The sequence below is a fragment of the Vipera berus genome, assembly GCF_964194415.1.
Source record: "Vipera berus genome assembly, chromosome: 3".
NCBI classification, from domain to species: Eukaryota; Metazoa; Chordata; class Lepidosauria; order Squamata; family Viperidae; genus Vipera; species Vipera berus.
In genome coordinates, this window is record NC_138204.1 from 110586546 (window position 1) to 110600429 (window position 13884).

Below are 13884 nucleotides of genomic sequence, written 5' to 3' on the forward strand. Positions count from 1 at the left end.
AATCGGGATTTATATCTGGGAGGTATATGAAATATAACGTAAGACAAATTGTAAACTTGCTTGAATATTTGGATAAGAACAACCAAGTCTCCGCAGCATTGATATTTTTGGATGCAGAGAAAGCCTTTGACCAATTGAATTGGCAATTTTTATTGAGAGTTGTTGAGGAGATGAATTTTGGAGAAGGTTTTTTACATGCTATTAAAGCTATATATCAACAACAAACTGCACAAATTATAGTTAATGGGGGGCTAACAGAGACCTTTAAAATTGAAAAAGGTACAAGACAGGGATGCCCCCTATCACCATTATTGTTTGTTTTAACATTAGAGATTTTATTAATTAAAATTCAAGAGTCCTCTATGATAAAGGGAATTAAAATAAAACAAAATGATTATAGATTGAGAGCTTTTGCTGATGACTTGGTTGTGACAGTATCTCAACCGTTACAGTCGGTTATAGACTTGATGGAAATTATAACTCAGTATGGTAAGGTTTCTGGGTTCAAGGTGAATAGTAATAAGACTAAGATATTATCTAAGAATTTATCTATGAGTGAAAGGGATATGTTATCTAAATTAACAGGTTTTGAAATAGTCAAAAAGGTTAAATATTTAGGAGTATATATTGCAGCTTCAAATGTAAAATTGTATAAGAATAATTATGAAACACTATGGTTGAAGGTACAAAGGGATTTAAATAATTGGAAAAAATTACAATTATCATTACTGGGAAGAATTGCAGTTGTTAAAATGAATGTTCTGCCAAAGTTTCTCTTTTTGTTTCAAATGATACCTATATTGAAAAAGGATGCCAACCTTGATCAATGTCAGAAGGGTATTAATAAATTTATTTGGGCGGGGAAAAAACCAAGAGTTAAATTTAAGATTTTACAAGATGCTAGGGAAAGAGGGGGACTCAAGGCGCCAAATTTGAAATTGTATTATGATGTGGTTGCCTTGACGTGGGTTAGTGATTGGCTTAATTTAACTAATAAGAGAATACTTCATCTTGAGGGTTGGGATTTGGTATATGGATGGCATGCATATTTGCTTTACGATAAGAAGGACAGGGCTTTTAAATCCCATATTCTTAGAAGTGCTTATTGCGTGTCTGGAAAAAGTATTATTATAAGTTAAATTATAAAATACCGATTTGGGGAATTCCTGGACACGCGATAGAGGGCGTATCTATGGGAGTGAGTTTGGATATGGTTTCTTATAAGGAATTACTTAGATTGCAAGGCAATGATTGGCAACTTAAATCATTAGATGAGTTAAGACAAGAAAACATAAGTTACTCTTGGTTTCAATATACCCAATTGAAAGCTAGGTGGAAGTTAGATCAAAAGGTTGGCATCATAATTATAGATCAAAATTTAGTAAAACAAATTAAAGATTTAAATTGTGCACATATATAGAGGATATATAATGCTTTAATTGAATTGGATTCGGAAACGGAATTAGTTAAAGATTGTATGATAAAGTGGGCACAAAACATTCAGGAACCAATTTCGTTGGACACCTGGGAGATAATTTGGGTCAGAAATGTTAAATTTACTCAGGCTCAAAACTTAAGAGAAAATTTTTATAAAATGTTTTATAGATGGCATCTGGATCCGAAGAAGTTGTCTAACATGTATCCTAATTTACAGTCTAAATGTTGGAGATGTGGTAGTTTAGAAGCCACCTATTTTCATATGTGGTGGACTTGTAGAAATATAAAAGCTTTTTGGATTAAAATTTGGTGGAACATTCAAAAGATTTTAAAGAGAAAGATAAAGTTTTCTCCGCAATTGTTTTTATTGGGTATTGTTGTAGATTGTGATGTTAAAGAAACTAATTTGATGTTGAATATGATAACAGCAGCACGGTTACTGGTGGGACAATATTGGAAGAAGGATAGTTTGGCTACTATAGAAGAATGGGTGTTTAAAGTTTCGAATCTTGCAGAAATGTCTAAGATGTCTGCTTACTTGAAAGATCATTCACAGGAAAGATATATTTCAGTTTGGAAGAGATGGATAGATTATGTTCAGAATAAATATGGGACTAAAAAGTTCCATTTAGCTTATGAGTAGATTTTAGAGGGATATTGTTATTGGTACTTTGTATGTAGTTATGTTAAAGGGGAGTTAAAGCACATTATGAATTTGGTTAATTGTATATTATGCATAATTCTTATTTATAATATGATTATTATAACTATAATCCTGTATTTAGCTCTGGGAAGTGGGGGGGAAAGTGGGCGGGTTTGGGGTGGGGGGTTTTTGGGGATATATTGTAAAATCTTGTAAAACTCTTTAATAAAAAAAAAGAAAATATTTCTCCCTTCATCAAGACAAGTACAACAATTTCAGCAGGTTATCACCTTTCAGCCAAAGGTTTGCAAACAATTTCAGCCAAAAATCTGTTCATCTCATATCTCCTCTTTTATCATTTGCTAATAAAGCCTTGTTCTGTGGTCTCCTCATGGGGCCCACTGTAAGGAGCTCTTGTTCTAGAGGGGGGTTTGAGGAGCTGATCCATTCACTGGCTTCTCTTTCTGCCACGGTCATCAAATCCCCACAACGATAGGGAATGGCAGCAGGTGGTTGCACGGAGGGCCATATCAACACCTGGGATCGCGCCCCCGCTATCTTCGAGCAGTGGCGCGCTCCGACCCTCCGGTTAGCACCTTCTTACCCGGGGATGAGCTCAGGCTGGTTTATTTTAACGCCAGATCCGTCGTTAACAAGGCTCCCCTCATTCATGATTTGATCGAGGAGGAATGTGCGGATCTGGTGTGCATTACGGAGACTTGGTTGGGCTCGGAGGGAGGGGTGCCTCTGACCAAGTTATGCCCTCCAGGTTTCCGGGTGCTACACCAGCCACGGGCTCAGGGCAGGGGTGGTGGGGTGGCGGTGGTTGTTCGGGAGACTCTGTGCCCGCGGGAGGCCACCATTGTCCAGATGGCCGGGAGTGAATCCCTCCTCTTGAGATGTGGTCCTCGGGCTCAGTTGGGCTTGTTGCTCACATACCTGGCGCCCAGCTGTGTGGCAACAGCCCTGCCCGAGCTGCTCGACACTCTCTCAGGGCTGGCGGTGGAATTCCCCAGGCTTATAGTCCTGGGTGACTTCAACCTGCCTTCACTGGGAGGGTCGTCTGAATTAGCTCGGGAGTTCATGGCCTCCATGACGGCCATGGGCCTGACCCAAGTTATTGAGGGCCCGACTCATGTGGGGGATCATACTGTCGACCTGGTGTTCCTATCTGGACAGTGGTTGGATGATCTGGGAGGGGGTTCACCAACCATCGCCCCCCTGTCATGGTCAGATCATTACCTCCTGCGGCTGGTTTTCCGTTATGCCACCCCCCGCCGCTGGGCTGCGGAACCGACCAGGTGGTTCCGCCCCAGGCGCCTAATGGACCCGGAACGGTTCCAGAGGGCGCTTGGGCCTATACCCATCACCCTTACCCACAGCCCAGTCGATGTTCTGGTGGATGCCTGGGAAAGGGCGGCCGCCGGGGCACTTGACTGCGTTGTACCCTTGCGACCTCTGACCCGGCGCAGATCCCGTTGGGCTCCATGGTTCTCTGCGGAGCTCCGGGAGATGAAGCGTCGGAGACGAGGTCTAGAGAGCGGTTGGAGGTCCAGCCGATCCGAATCTGACCGATTGCAGTTAAGAACCTTTATAAGGTCTTATCTTGCGGCGATAAGGACGGCGAAGTCTACTTTGCTGCCCTTATCGCGTCCGCAGATAATCGCCCGGCCGCCCTGTTTAGGGTAACTCGCTCCCTCCTTAATCAGGAGGTGAGGGAGGATCCCTTGCGGGGACGAGCCAAGGAGTTTAGTCACCATCTGGCGGACAAAATCGCTCAGATCCGGACCGGTCTGGACTCTGACTGGGCAGAGTCTGGTGGAGGAATCGGACGGTCTTGAGCATGTTATCTGGACTGAGTTCGACCCTGTTTCCCCTGATGATGTGGACAGGATCATGGGGAGGCTGAGCACCACCACCTGTTTGTTGTATCCGTGCCCCTCCTGGCTAGCTTATGCGGCCCGGGAGGGGACACGAGGCTGGTTCCATGCAGTAATAACTGCTTCTTTGAAGGAGGGTGTCTTTCCTGCCGCCTTGAAGGAGGCGGTGGTGAGACCCCTCCTCAAGAAGCCTGCCTTGGACCCGGCTGTTTTAAATAACTATCGTCCAGTCTCCAACCTTCGCTTTTGTGGCGCATCAGCTTCCTCTGTTCCTGGAGGAAACTTATTATTTGGACCCGTACCAATCGGGTTTCAGGCCTGGATACAGCACGGAGACGGCATTGGTCGCGCTGGTGAATGATCTCTGGAGGGCTAGGGACAGGGGTTGCTCCTCTGTCCTGGTCCTATTAGATCTCTCAGCAGCTTTTGATACCATCGACCATGGTATCCTACTGTGGTGTCTCAGGGGGTTGGGAGTGGGAGGCACCGTTTTACGGTGGTTCTCCTATCTCCTGGGCCGTTCGCAGTCGGTGTTGACGGGAGGGCAGAGATCCGCCTCGAGGCCTCTCATTTGTGGAGTTCCTCAGGGGTCGGTTCTCTCGCCCCTCCTGTTCAACATCTATATGAAGCCGCTGGGTGAGATCATTCGTGGTTTCGGGGTGGGGTATCATCAGTACGCTGATGATACCCAACTTTTTCTTTCCACCCCGAACCAACCCAGCGATGCCCTCGCCGTGATGTCCCGGTGCCTGGAGGCGGTCCAGGTCTGGATGGGGAGAAACAGGCTTCGTCTCAATCCCGCCAAGACTGAGTGGCTGTGCATATCGGCATCTCGGACAACCAGACTATTCCATCTCTAACGATGGGGGGTGAGGTGTTACCCCCGTTGATAGGGCTCGCAACTTGGGCGTCCTCCTGGATTCACGACTCAATTTTGAAGACCATATAGGAGCCGTGACCAGGGGGGCTTTTGCCCAGGTTCGCCAGTTGCGACCCTATCTGGACCGAGATGCCCTACGCACAGTCACTCATGCGCTCGTGACCTCCCGCTTGGACTACTGCAACGCTCTCTACATGGGGCTGCCCTTGAGGACCACTCGGAGGCTTCAACTGGTGCAGAATGCGGCCACGAGAGTTGTGATGGGGGTCTCCCGATACTCCCATGTAACACCTCTACTCCGCGAGCTGCATTGGCTTCTGTTTGCCCTCCGGGTGAAATTCAAGGTGCTGGTGATGACCTATAAAGCCCTACATGGCTTGGGTCCGGGATATCTGAGGAAACACCTGCTGCCGGCATCAAGTTCCCTTCGTCCAGTGCGCTCCCACAGGGAGGGCCTTCTCAGGGTGCCACCGGTAAGAGATTGCCGGCGGACGACACCCAGGGATAGGGCCTTCTCAGTGGGGGCGCCTGCCCTTTGGAACCAGCTGCCAGTGGAGCTGAGGACTGCCCCCGACCTCCGTTCATTCCGCCGGGGCCTGAAGACCTGGCTCTTCGAGCTCTCTGGCCCAGGCTGAGGATTAATTTTATTTTAACTGGGGTTTTTACTTATACAGGGATAAATTTAATTTTTTTTAAACTTGGTTTTTTAACTTTTGTATTTTGGTTTTTAATTGCCCTGTAAACCGCCCTGAGTCCTCCGGGAAAGGGCGGTATATAAATGTAATAATAAATAAATAAATAAAAATCAGCTCTGCTCTCTGTGGAGACGCATTCCGTCCACCACTGCTTCCCCGGAAGTCGGTAACGTTAGTTCAATAAAAACCCATGAAGAAGGAACTCTGGGAGAATAGTAAAAGAGTGCTACTAGCCAAGTAATTTCAGGTGGTGATGTCATTCTGTGAAAGGGTGAGACAGCAGTGCATTTCCTTTTCTTGCCACTTCTATCCATGTATTTGCCTTGAAAGATAGAGTAGTGGTGTGTTTTTCAATAAGAAATGTTAAATGGTTTTTTTTCTTGGTTTAGATGGTGCCAACACAATAAGTACAACATCCTGGCGAGATGGACAAAGACTAGCAAAGAAAATACTGGGTCCAGTGCCTAAACTAGAGCAGCCAAACACTCAGATATTGTCTAGTGACAGGAGTGAAAAAGATAAATCTGTTAAATCTGGTAAGTTAAATCTCTCTCTCTCTCTCTCTCTCTCTCTCTCTCTCTCTCTCTCTCTCTCTCTCTCTCTCTCTCTCTCTGCGTGTGTGTGTGTGTGTGTGAGAGAGAGAGAGAGGGAATTTTTCATGCCAATGAATACAGTGAACAAAATGGAACTAATTCTGAACAATTATTCTTTAGATCATATTGCACACAGAATTCTTTAAATCGCAAAATAAAAAAAGTGGTAGCTTCACTTTAAAGGCTGAATGAATACCGTACAGCAGGGGTCCCCAACCCCCAGAGTGAGGCCCAGTACTGAGCCACAGCCTGTTGGGAACTGGGCCAGACAAATGGCATGCAAGTGCACGCAGCTGCATTTGCGCAAGCAGTGCATGCGAAACCATCACCTATCCCTGGAGCAAAAAAGATTGGGGACTATTGTTGTACAGCACAGAATTACTAATTCATTCCTTTTTTAAAAGACACAAAATGGTAAATGTAAATAAAACTTAAGATTTACCATGCTTGAGCACCCAGCAATAATTCATGAAATATTTTGCTACCAATAAAAGAATCTTCAAGGAAAAAAATGTAAGAATTTTTATCATTTTTAGACGAAGGCAGTTGTCAAGTATTTTTTCTATTCCTAAAATAAATGATTCCATTGCTGATCACACCTAGTTTTGCAAAATTGTAATTTTGTAAGAGAAGCTTTATTCTAGAGCCTATATACAGTCTGATTATGCTATAAATAATTTCTGTAATATTTATTTATTTATTTATTTATTTATTTATTTATTTATTTATTTATTTATTTTTATTACATTTATATCCCGCCCTTCTCCGAAGACTCAGGGCGGCTTACAAGCTTAGCAGTAGCCTTCATTCTATGTATATGCCTGCTTGTTAGAGAGTTAGCAAACTCTCGTGGATGTTCCAGTTGAAAATCTGAGAACATGAAAATTATAGCTATAACTAATTCTCCATTACCCGTTTCCAAAGTTCTATATATTCTTTTTCAGATAATGGTTAAAAAAAATTACATTGCAGTTGCATATTATTTTATTACCCAACATTAATTCCAACCTTTTAAAAGCAATTTTTCCTTCTGTATTAAAGAATGTAGTTTCTGGATAAAGTGTTCAAATCTCGTAAAATAAGATAGATTAAAAAATAATGCCCATCAAATAATGTCCCACATAGTGGATATCGAGATGAATGTGCTAATTTAATTCTTAGTTACTTACTAATGTTAAATTCTGATCTTCTCCCTCCGCTTCCCTCTAGTATCCTCAGCTCAAGTAAAAGAAACCGACTGCAATGTGCCCGTGGATGTAAAACCCCTCACAAAATGTCCTGAGCTTTCATGGAGCAAAATAAGAGCAAAGAACCTGAAGAAAAAAGATGTTGCTCCTCACAATGGGAGACTAGGAAATGATCGTGTAAACAAGGATTTCTTGCCAGTAGAAATCCGTGGGATTCTTGATGATCTGCAACTGGATTCTGTAGTTCAGGATTCAGAGAAGAGGAATGAAGAATGTCAGAATCAGGAATCAGAAGCATCTCCCTTTTCTAGAAGTCACAGTCCAAGCAAAAGAAAATCAGACAAAGTTCCCATCAGTGAAGACACTCAGTTTATCTTAAAGAAACGCCACTATGATGCAGATGAAGTGCGCCAGTATATTGCGAGACAGCGAGAGGCTAGGAAGAGGAGACAAAGTGAAGAAAAGAAAGCACAAAAAGAGGCAACAGAGCAAAAAAATAAAAGACTCAAGGAACTTTACAAGAAACAAAAAGAAGCTGTTGCCAGTAAAACAAAGACAACGTCAACATCTGAAACGGTCACTAAACAGTTACAAGAAACTTATTCTAAATCGTTCTTGGAACAAACATTGCTGGAGAATCCAGCACACTCTGTGCAAGAAGTTCAGGTATCTTGATAAGAGTTGGAATAGTTTCTGTATTTTTTCCATGTTACTTTTAAAAAAATGCATACAATAAGCAGAAATAGCTGTTATTTATTCATTTGTTGCATTTGTTCATTTGTTGCATTCATTTGTTGCCCTTTCCTTGATATTAATGCCTGGGTAATTTTTTTGAGATCTGAAGGTGAGTTATATCACATTAGGTAGGGTTTAGGTTTTATCCCCTTAATACTATTAAACTTGTTGAGGTAATTCAAGCTAAAAGAGACTAGTCAGAGTTATCTATTAAATTCCACGGTTGCCTAAAGACGGAATCAGGAACAGGGTAAGTAAGAATAGAATTAGCAAGATGTATAAGAATTGCCAACAGCTCTTGTAGTCTGCAACTGTAGTATGATATACAATTTTTAGCATAGCGTAAGATGTGAATAGACATTAGCCAGATTAAAGCATTTTTAAAAACGCAGACAGACACAAAATAGATAAGGGCCCTGTATTCTTTCCTGGTCGTCAACATGTGTTAATCCTAGCTGCTCCTGCTCCTTCCACATTAAGGAAGTGTCTGAAGATTCATTCTAGATATGTTTAGTTGAACACATTTAGAAACCATCATGTCGCTGGAAGCCTTGATTATACAACTGTAATACTCATGGAGTATAAGCCTTGGCTATTTATTCGAGTCATTATATAGTTGTTACTTTATTTAATTATATTGAAAAGATTCATGTTCAAATCCTCAGTCATGAAAGTCATGGGATAGTATAGTTCATAGTCCAATACATAATTGATTCAGTTTGCCCTTATTGTATAAAACATGTCAATTTTTCTTCCCAGTCCAAACCTGGATATCAACCATCTGGAGAATCTGATAAAGAGAACAAAGCTCAGGAGCGTCCTGTTAGTGCATCATCCAGTAGCGATATGTCTCTCTCTGAGCCTCCTCATCCTCTTGTAAGGTAAGAAAGTAAGAAGGCATTCAGGGCTAGGAAAGTGGTACACACTAGACATATGATTTTACATATGATTTAGCTGTACAGCTTTTGTAGCAGCTGAGAATTTTAAAATATTTTTCCAAAGCTTTTGAAAATATATTTATTAAAATTCAGTGCTCGTAAAATTCTTAAATATGTCATGAAAAGCAAGATGCCTCTTCATGGATCATTACAAGACAAGGATAATTTCTTCTGTATATTCAAGGCTATATCTGTACCAAGATTTTGCAGGAATGCAAATGAATAGTACAAGATTATATTGTATGAAGAATTCAGATTCACTTTAAAACATTCAAATTTGGGGCTGGTAATATGTTTGATGTTTATCTATACTGGGTTTTTTCAGATTTTAGTTAACTATTTTTATGTATCTTTTATTAATTTTTACAGTAACAATCTTTAGTATTTAGTAAGCAACACATCTGGGTTTGTATGTTTGACATTAAAAGTAATACAATATCCATTCCTACCCTTTATTCCATTTTTCTAACCATTTATAAAAATTTTCCCATGTTTGAAAGTATTCTGAATCTTGCTTCCCCTTCATTTTCAATGTGAGCCTATCCATTTCTGCACAGTCCAAAATTTTCTTTATTATGCCTTCTACAGATGGTACTTCTCCTTTTTTCCAGTATTGAGCAAATGTAATTCTCGCTGCTGTTAATATATGTAATATTAAGTATACACATTTTTCATCATAATTTTCTGAGATTATATCTAAAAGAAATAATTCCGGTTTATGGTTTACATGCTCCTATTGTCTTTTCTAGCCACCTATGTATTTTTGACCAATAGGGGTGTCAAACTGCCAGCCCGCGGGCCGGACGCGTCATCCCAAAACCGCTCTCACCCCATTGCTGGCAAAGGAGAAAAAGCTCCAATACTTTGCGCGACATCATGTGACGTCGCAGGTTTGACATGTCTGCTTCAGGGCATGTCCACCAAGATTTTGTCTGCATTTCCAAATATTGCTAGACATATTTTTAAACATTTTTGCTAGTCTTGTAGGTGGTGAATGCCATCTATACAACATTTTATATAAATTTTCTTTATAAGTAGCTGCCCTTGTTATTTTGTAGTTTCTTTCTCAAAGTTTTGTCTTTTTTCTAACTTTACATTGTGCCCCAAGCTTTTTGCCCAAGTTATCATTGTTTCTTTAGCTTATTCATCATCCATCTTTAAATTTAACAGAAAGCTGTACAGTTTCATAATCAATTTGTCATCTGATGACAATAGTATCTGGTCTAACGCTTTCTGGTCTTTGTTAAAACCATATATTTTTGCATCTTTCTCATATCTCATTTGCATTTGCAGATGTGGCCACCATGCTAGCTCAATTCTTTTAACCATGTTAGTGTGGTTGCAAGACCCAGTCTGGTAGCGCAAACCCTCCATTTCCTTTTGCTTCTTGTAACATTTTCAGTCTGATTCTAGCTTTTTTCCCTTGTCAGATAAATTTCAATATCGATGTACTTAATTCATTGAAATTTTTTTTGTCAATTTTTATCGGTATTGTTTGAAATAAAGTAGTTTTGGTAAATGTTCATTTTCACAGTCGCTATTCTTCCCAAGATTGATTGTTGTAGATTTTTCCATTTTTCCAAGTCTAGTTTTGTTTTAATAATTTTACATAATTATCTTCTTTTATTGTTGCACACCCTGCTGTTAAATATATTTCCAGGTATTTAACTTTCTTAAGTAGTTGAAGGTCTGTTTTTTTCTGATAATTCTTTTTGTTTATCTGTGAGGTTTTAAACTATAACTTTAGTCTTTTCTCTATTGATTTTCAGTCCTGCTAATTCTCCAAATTCTTCAATCTTTGCTAATATTAGGACTTGTCTCTAACAGATCCTCCAATATAAAGACCAAGTCATCTGCAAATGCTTGTAGTTTGTACTTTTCATCTTTTATCTCCATTCCTTTGATTTCTGGATCCTGTCCAACATTCCTGTTCAACACTTCCAGATTTAAGATAAATAATAGTGGGGATAATGGACACCCTTGTCTTGTGCCTTTTTAAATGTTGAAACTCTCTCTGTGAAATTCCCATTCACAATTATTTTGGCCATTTGTCTGTGATAAATTGTTTGGATTATACTCATAAAATTTTCTCCGAAGTCCATATAGTTGTTAAACCATAATTGCCAATTGACATTATCAAAGGCTATCTGTCTAAAAAACTCAAAGCCATTTGTTTTCCTGGGTGCATTTCATAATACTCCAATGTGTCTAAAATCATTCTTAAATTATTTGTCTCTGGTAAAATTCATTTTGGTCTGAATGTATAAATTCAATCAAGAATCTCTTTAGTCTTTCTACTATTATTGAAGCAAAGATTTTATAATCCAGATTTAGTAGAGATATTGGTCTGTAGTTCTTTATCGGGGTCAGGTCTGAGTCTTCTTTGGGTATTAGCATAATATTGGCATCTATCCACGTATTTGGGTATTTGGCTTTTAGTAATACCCCGTTACACACTTTTTGCACTGGTAAAATTAATGTATCTTGTAAATATTTGTAGAATTCTGCTGGTAGCCTGTCTGGGCCTGGTGTCTTATCATTTTTTGGTCTTTTTATACTCTACTGTTGTTAAACCTTATTTAAATGTTAAATTCATGTATGGGCTGTTAGTGGTCTTGATGGTGGATGGAGTATTTAGTTACTTGGACAGGAATGCTGAAGAGAATTGGAGGAAAACAAGAACCCAATAATCCACAAATCTATCTGAGAGTCTTTACACGTAGGGGTGGGCTATTTGTGTGTATCAAAACTCTTTTCCAAAGACACCTTAAACTATAGTGCCAAATTTCAGTTTCCCATCATTTTTAGATAAGTGAAAAATAGAGTGTCAATAAAAACCAAATCAAGTTTTAAAAAATCAAGGAACTTCCTGCCCAAAAGAACAATTGATTAACAATCCACATAATTTTCATTGCCCTCTTCACTGAAGCCATTCCTCCAAAATACTTAAACACTTGGCCACCATCAATTCTTACTACAGGTGACTATTTTATAATTAAATGTCTAAACTTTATTTCTGTAAACTGATGACAATTCAATGGGTTATTTACAGGGATAATACACTGGAGCCTTTAAGGATTCATCCAGAGAAGCTGAATTCAGTAGCACAGGTTCCTTGCTCAAAATCTGTTTTGAATGGAGCTCTTTTCTCTCAGCTTTTATCTTTGGATAACATGGGTATCTTGCAAAAGGATTTTGAATCTGTAACATCAAGCAGGAGGAGCCATAACACAGCTATGGGATCCATGTCTTTGACTCCTCAGCCATTTATGTCATCTACTGTACAAGCCACCATTAATCATTATAAACATAAATTGGACCGTATTGAAGCCCTAAAGGCAACTGCAGCCTCTCTTTCAAACAGAATTGAAAGTGAAGCCAAAAAATTAGCTGGGGCTGGCATTAACTATGAAGCAGCATGGGATACTGAACGTGACTTGTTGCAAAGAGATGAAGGTGAGACCTGCTGGGCAAAAGCCAGCAGCCCTCCTGTGAGAGAAGATGATGTCTTTTCAGCTAGGCTTCAGAAAATGTTGGCAACCTGCAATTCACACAAAACTTTTGATGATAACCTTCCTGGAATGGGAAATCTCAATGAGTTTAAAAAGCTCCCAGAGACTATTAGTTCTCACACAGGTGCTCTCGGTCTTCCAGGCAATAATACATCTGAAGGAATATTGGGAAACCTGTCTCAAAAGCAAACATGCCCTGCTGGGCCTGAAAACAAACCTGCGGTTCTGAATGATAGTGGGAGTTCCTTAAGTGAAGGTCTACTCAGCACTGGCTTTCTCTCTGAGGAAGAAGGTGAAAAATCTAATCCATCCTTGAAGATTGCCGAGGCATTAAATGAAAAAGAGTTCTGTGTTGCAGATAAAACTGCTTATGAACCCATAAAAGAAGTTCAGAAGGAGGCAGAAAATTATTTACCTATTTTCACACAGATTAGGAATGGTCCAAAACCATGGGAAGAACTTGTCAAGGGAAGTCCACATAGTGTCATCAACATCTTTACAAAATCTTATCAGTTGTGTGGGAAAGGTGAGCAAATGCAAACCTTTTGATATTTCTGATTTTTCGTTAGGTAAACAATTAAATGAATATGTGTTGAAGTCCTGTGTTCTATATGCAATACCTGAGCCTAGTTTTGCTGATATCAGTACCTGCCGATATGTACAACATTTTTAATTTGTTTTGGAAATGTTGGCTGCTATACTTTTTTGGAATGAAGTCAATCATTTGTTAAAAAGTTCCACCTCTTTGCATTGCCAGAGAAAGAATCTTTTTTAGTTCTTTGTGTAGGCGTTTAGAATTTTCCGAGTTGTTTTGTATGATTGGTCTTTCGGTCATGATCATTTTACCTATTTGCATACTCTATGTTAATCTTTTTGTTGAAATGGAAATTCTTCTGAAATATTGGTTGTATTTCATTTTTCACTTTTCTCCTTCTGCCAGAATCTGAAGAACATGCAGGGCAGGGATCATCAACACATCGACCTTTACTTCCTGCCATGAGCCCTCCAGATAGTATTGCTTCTTATGAGGATGGGTTCATCTCATCACAAGGATGTGGTACATCGATGGACAAAAAGTCTACCCCTGAGCACAGGTATATATTTTTCAAACGGGTAATGAAGCTATAAAATAAGAGGGGAAAAGTTATTTTCATTGGATAATATGTGGTTATATATATATATATATATATATAAGTGTATTTTAGCTAATGTCTCAATACCCTTAGTCTAGTATTCTTTAATGATACAAATTGCTGTCTGAAAATTCTGAATTCTCAGGTTTAAAATTTTGGTATTTCAACATTTTTGTTAGGATGTTTTAAATTGGGACTGCGACAGGTAGACCTTGACTTACAGCCAGCTTTTTAACGACCATTCCACAATA

At 39.8% G+C, this 13884-nt stretch overlaps 1 protein-coding gene across 1 annotated transcript in view; it reads left to right on the plus strand.

The window, feature by feature from the left end:
* The window catches only part of LOC308666633 (centrosome-associated protein 350-like), a 92874-nt gene that overhangs the window by 27915 nt on the left and 51075 nt on the right, over positions 1-13884 (plus strand). Inside the window, exons 8-12 of the mRNA XM_081325526.1 lie at positions 5925-6071; positions 7338-7981; positions 8810-8931; positions 12041-13026; positions 13441-13594. Coding sequence (XP_081181652.1) covers positions 5925-6071; positions 7338-7981; positions 8810-8931; positions 12041-13026; positions 13441-13594 — 2053 coding nt within the window. The remainder of the gene's footprint in view (positions 1-5924; positions 6072-7337; positions 7982-8809; positions 8932-12040; positions 13027-13440; positions 13595-13884) is intronic.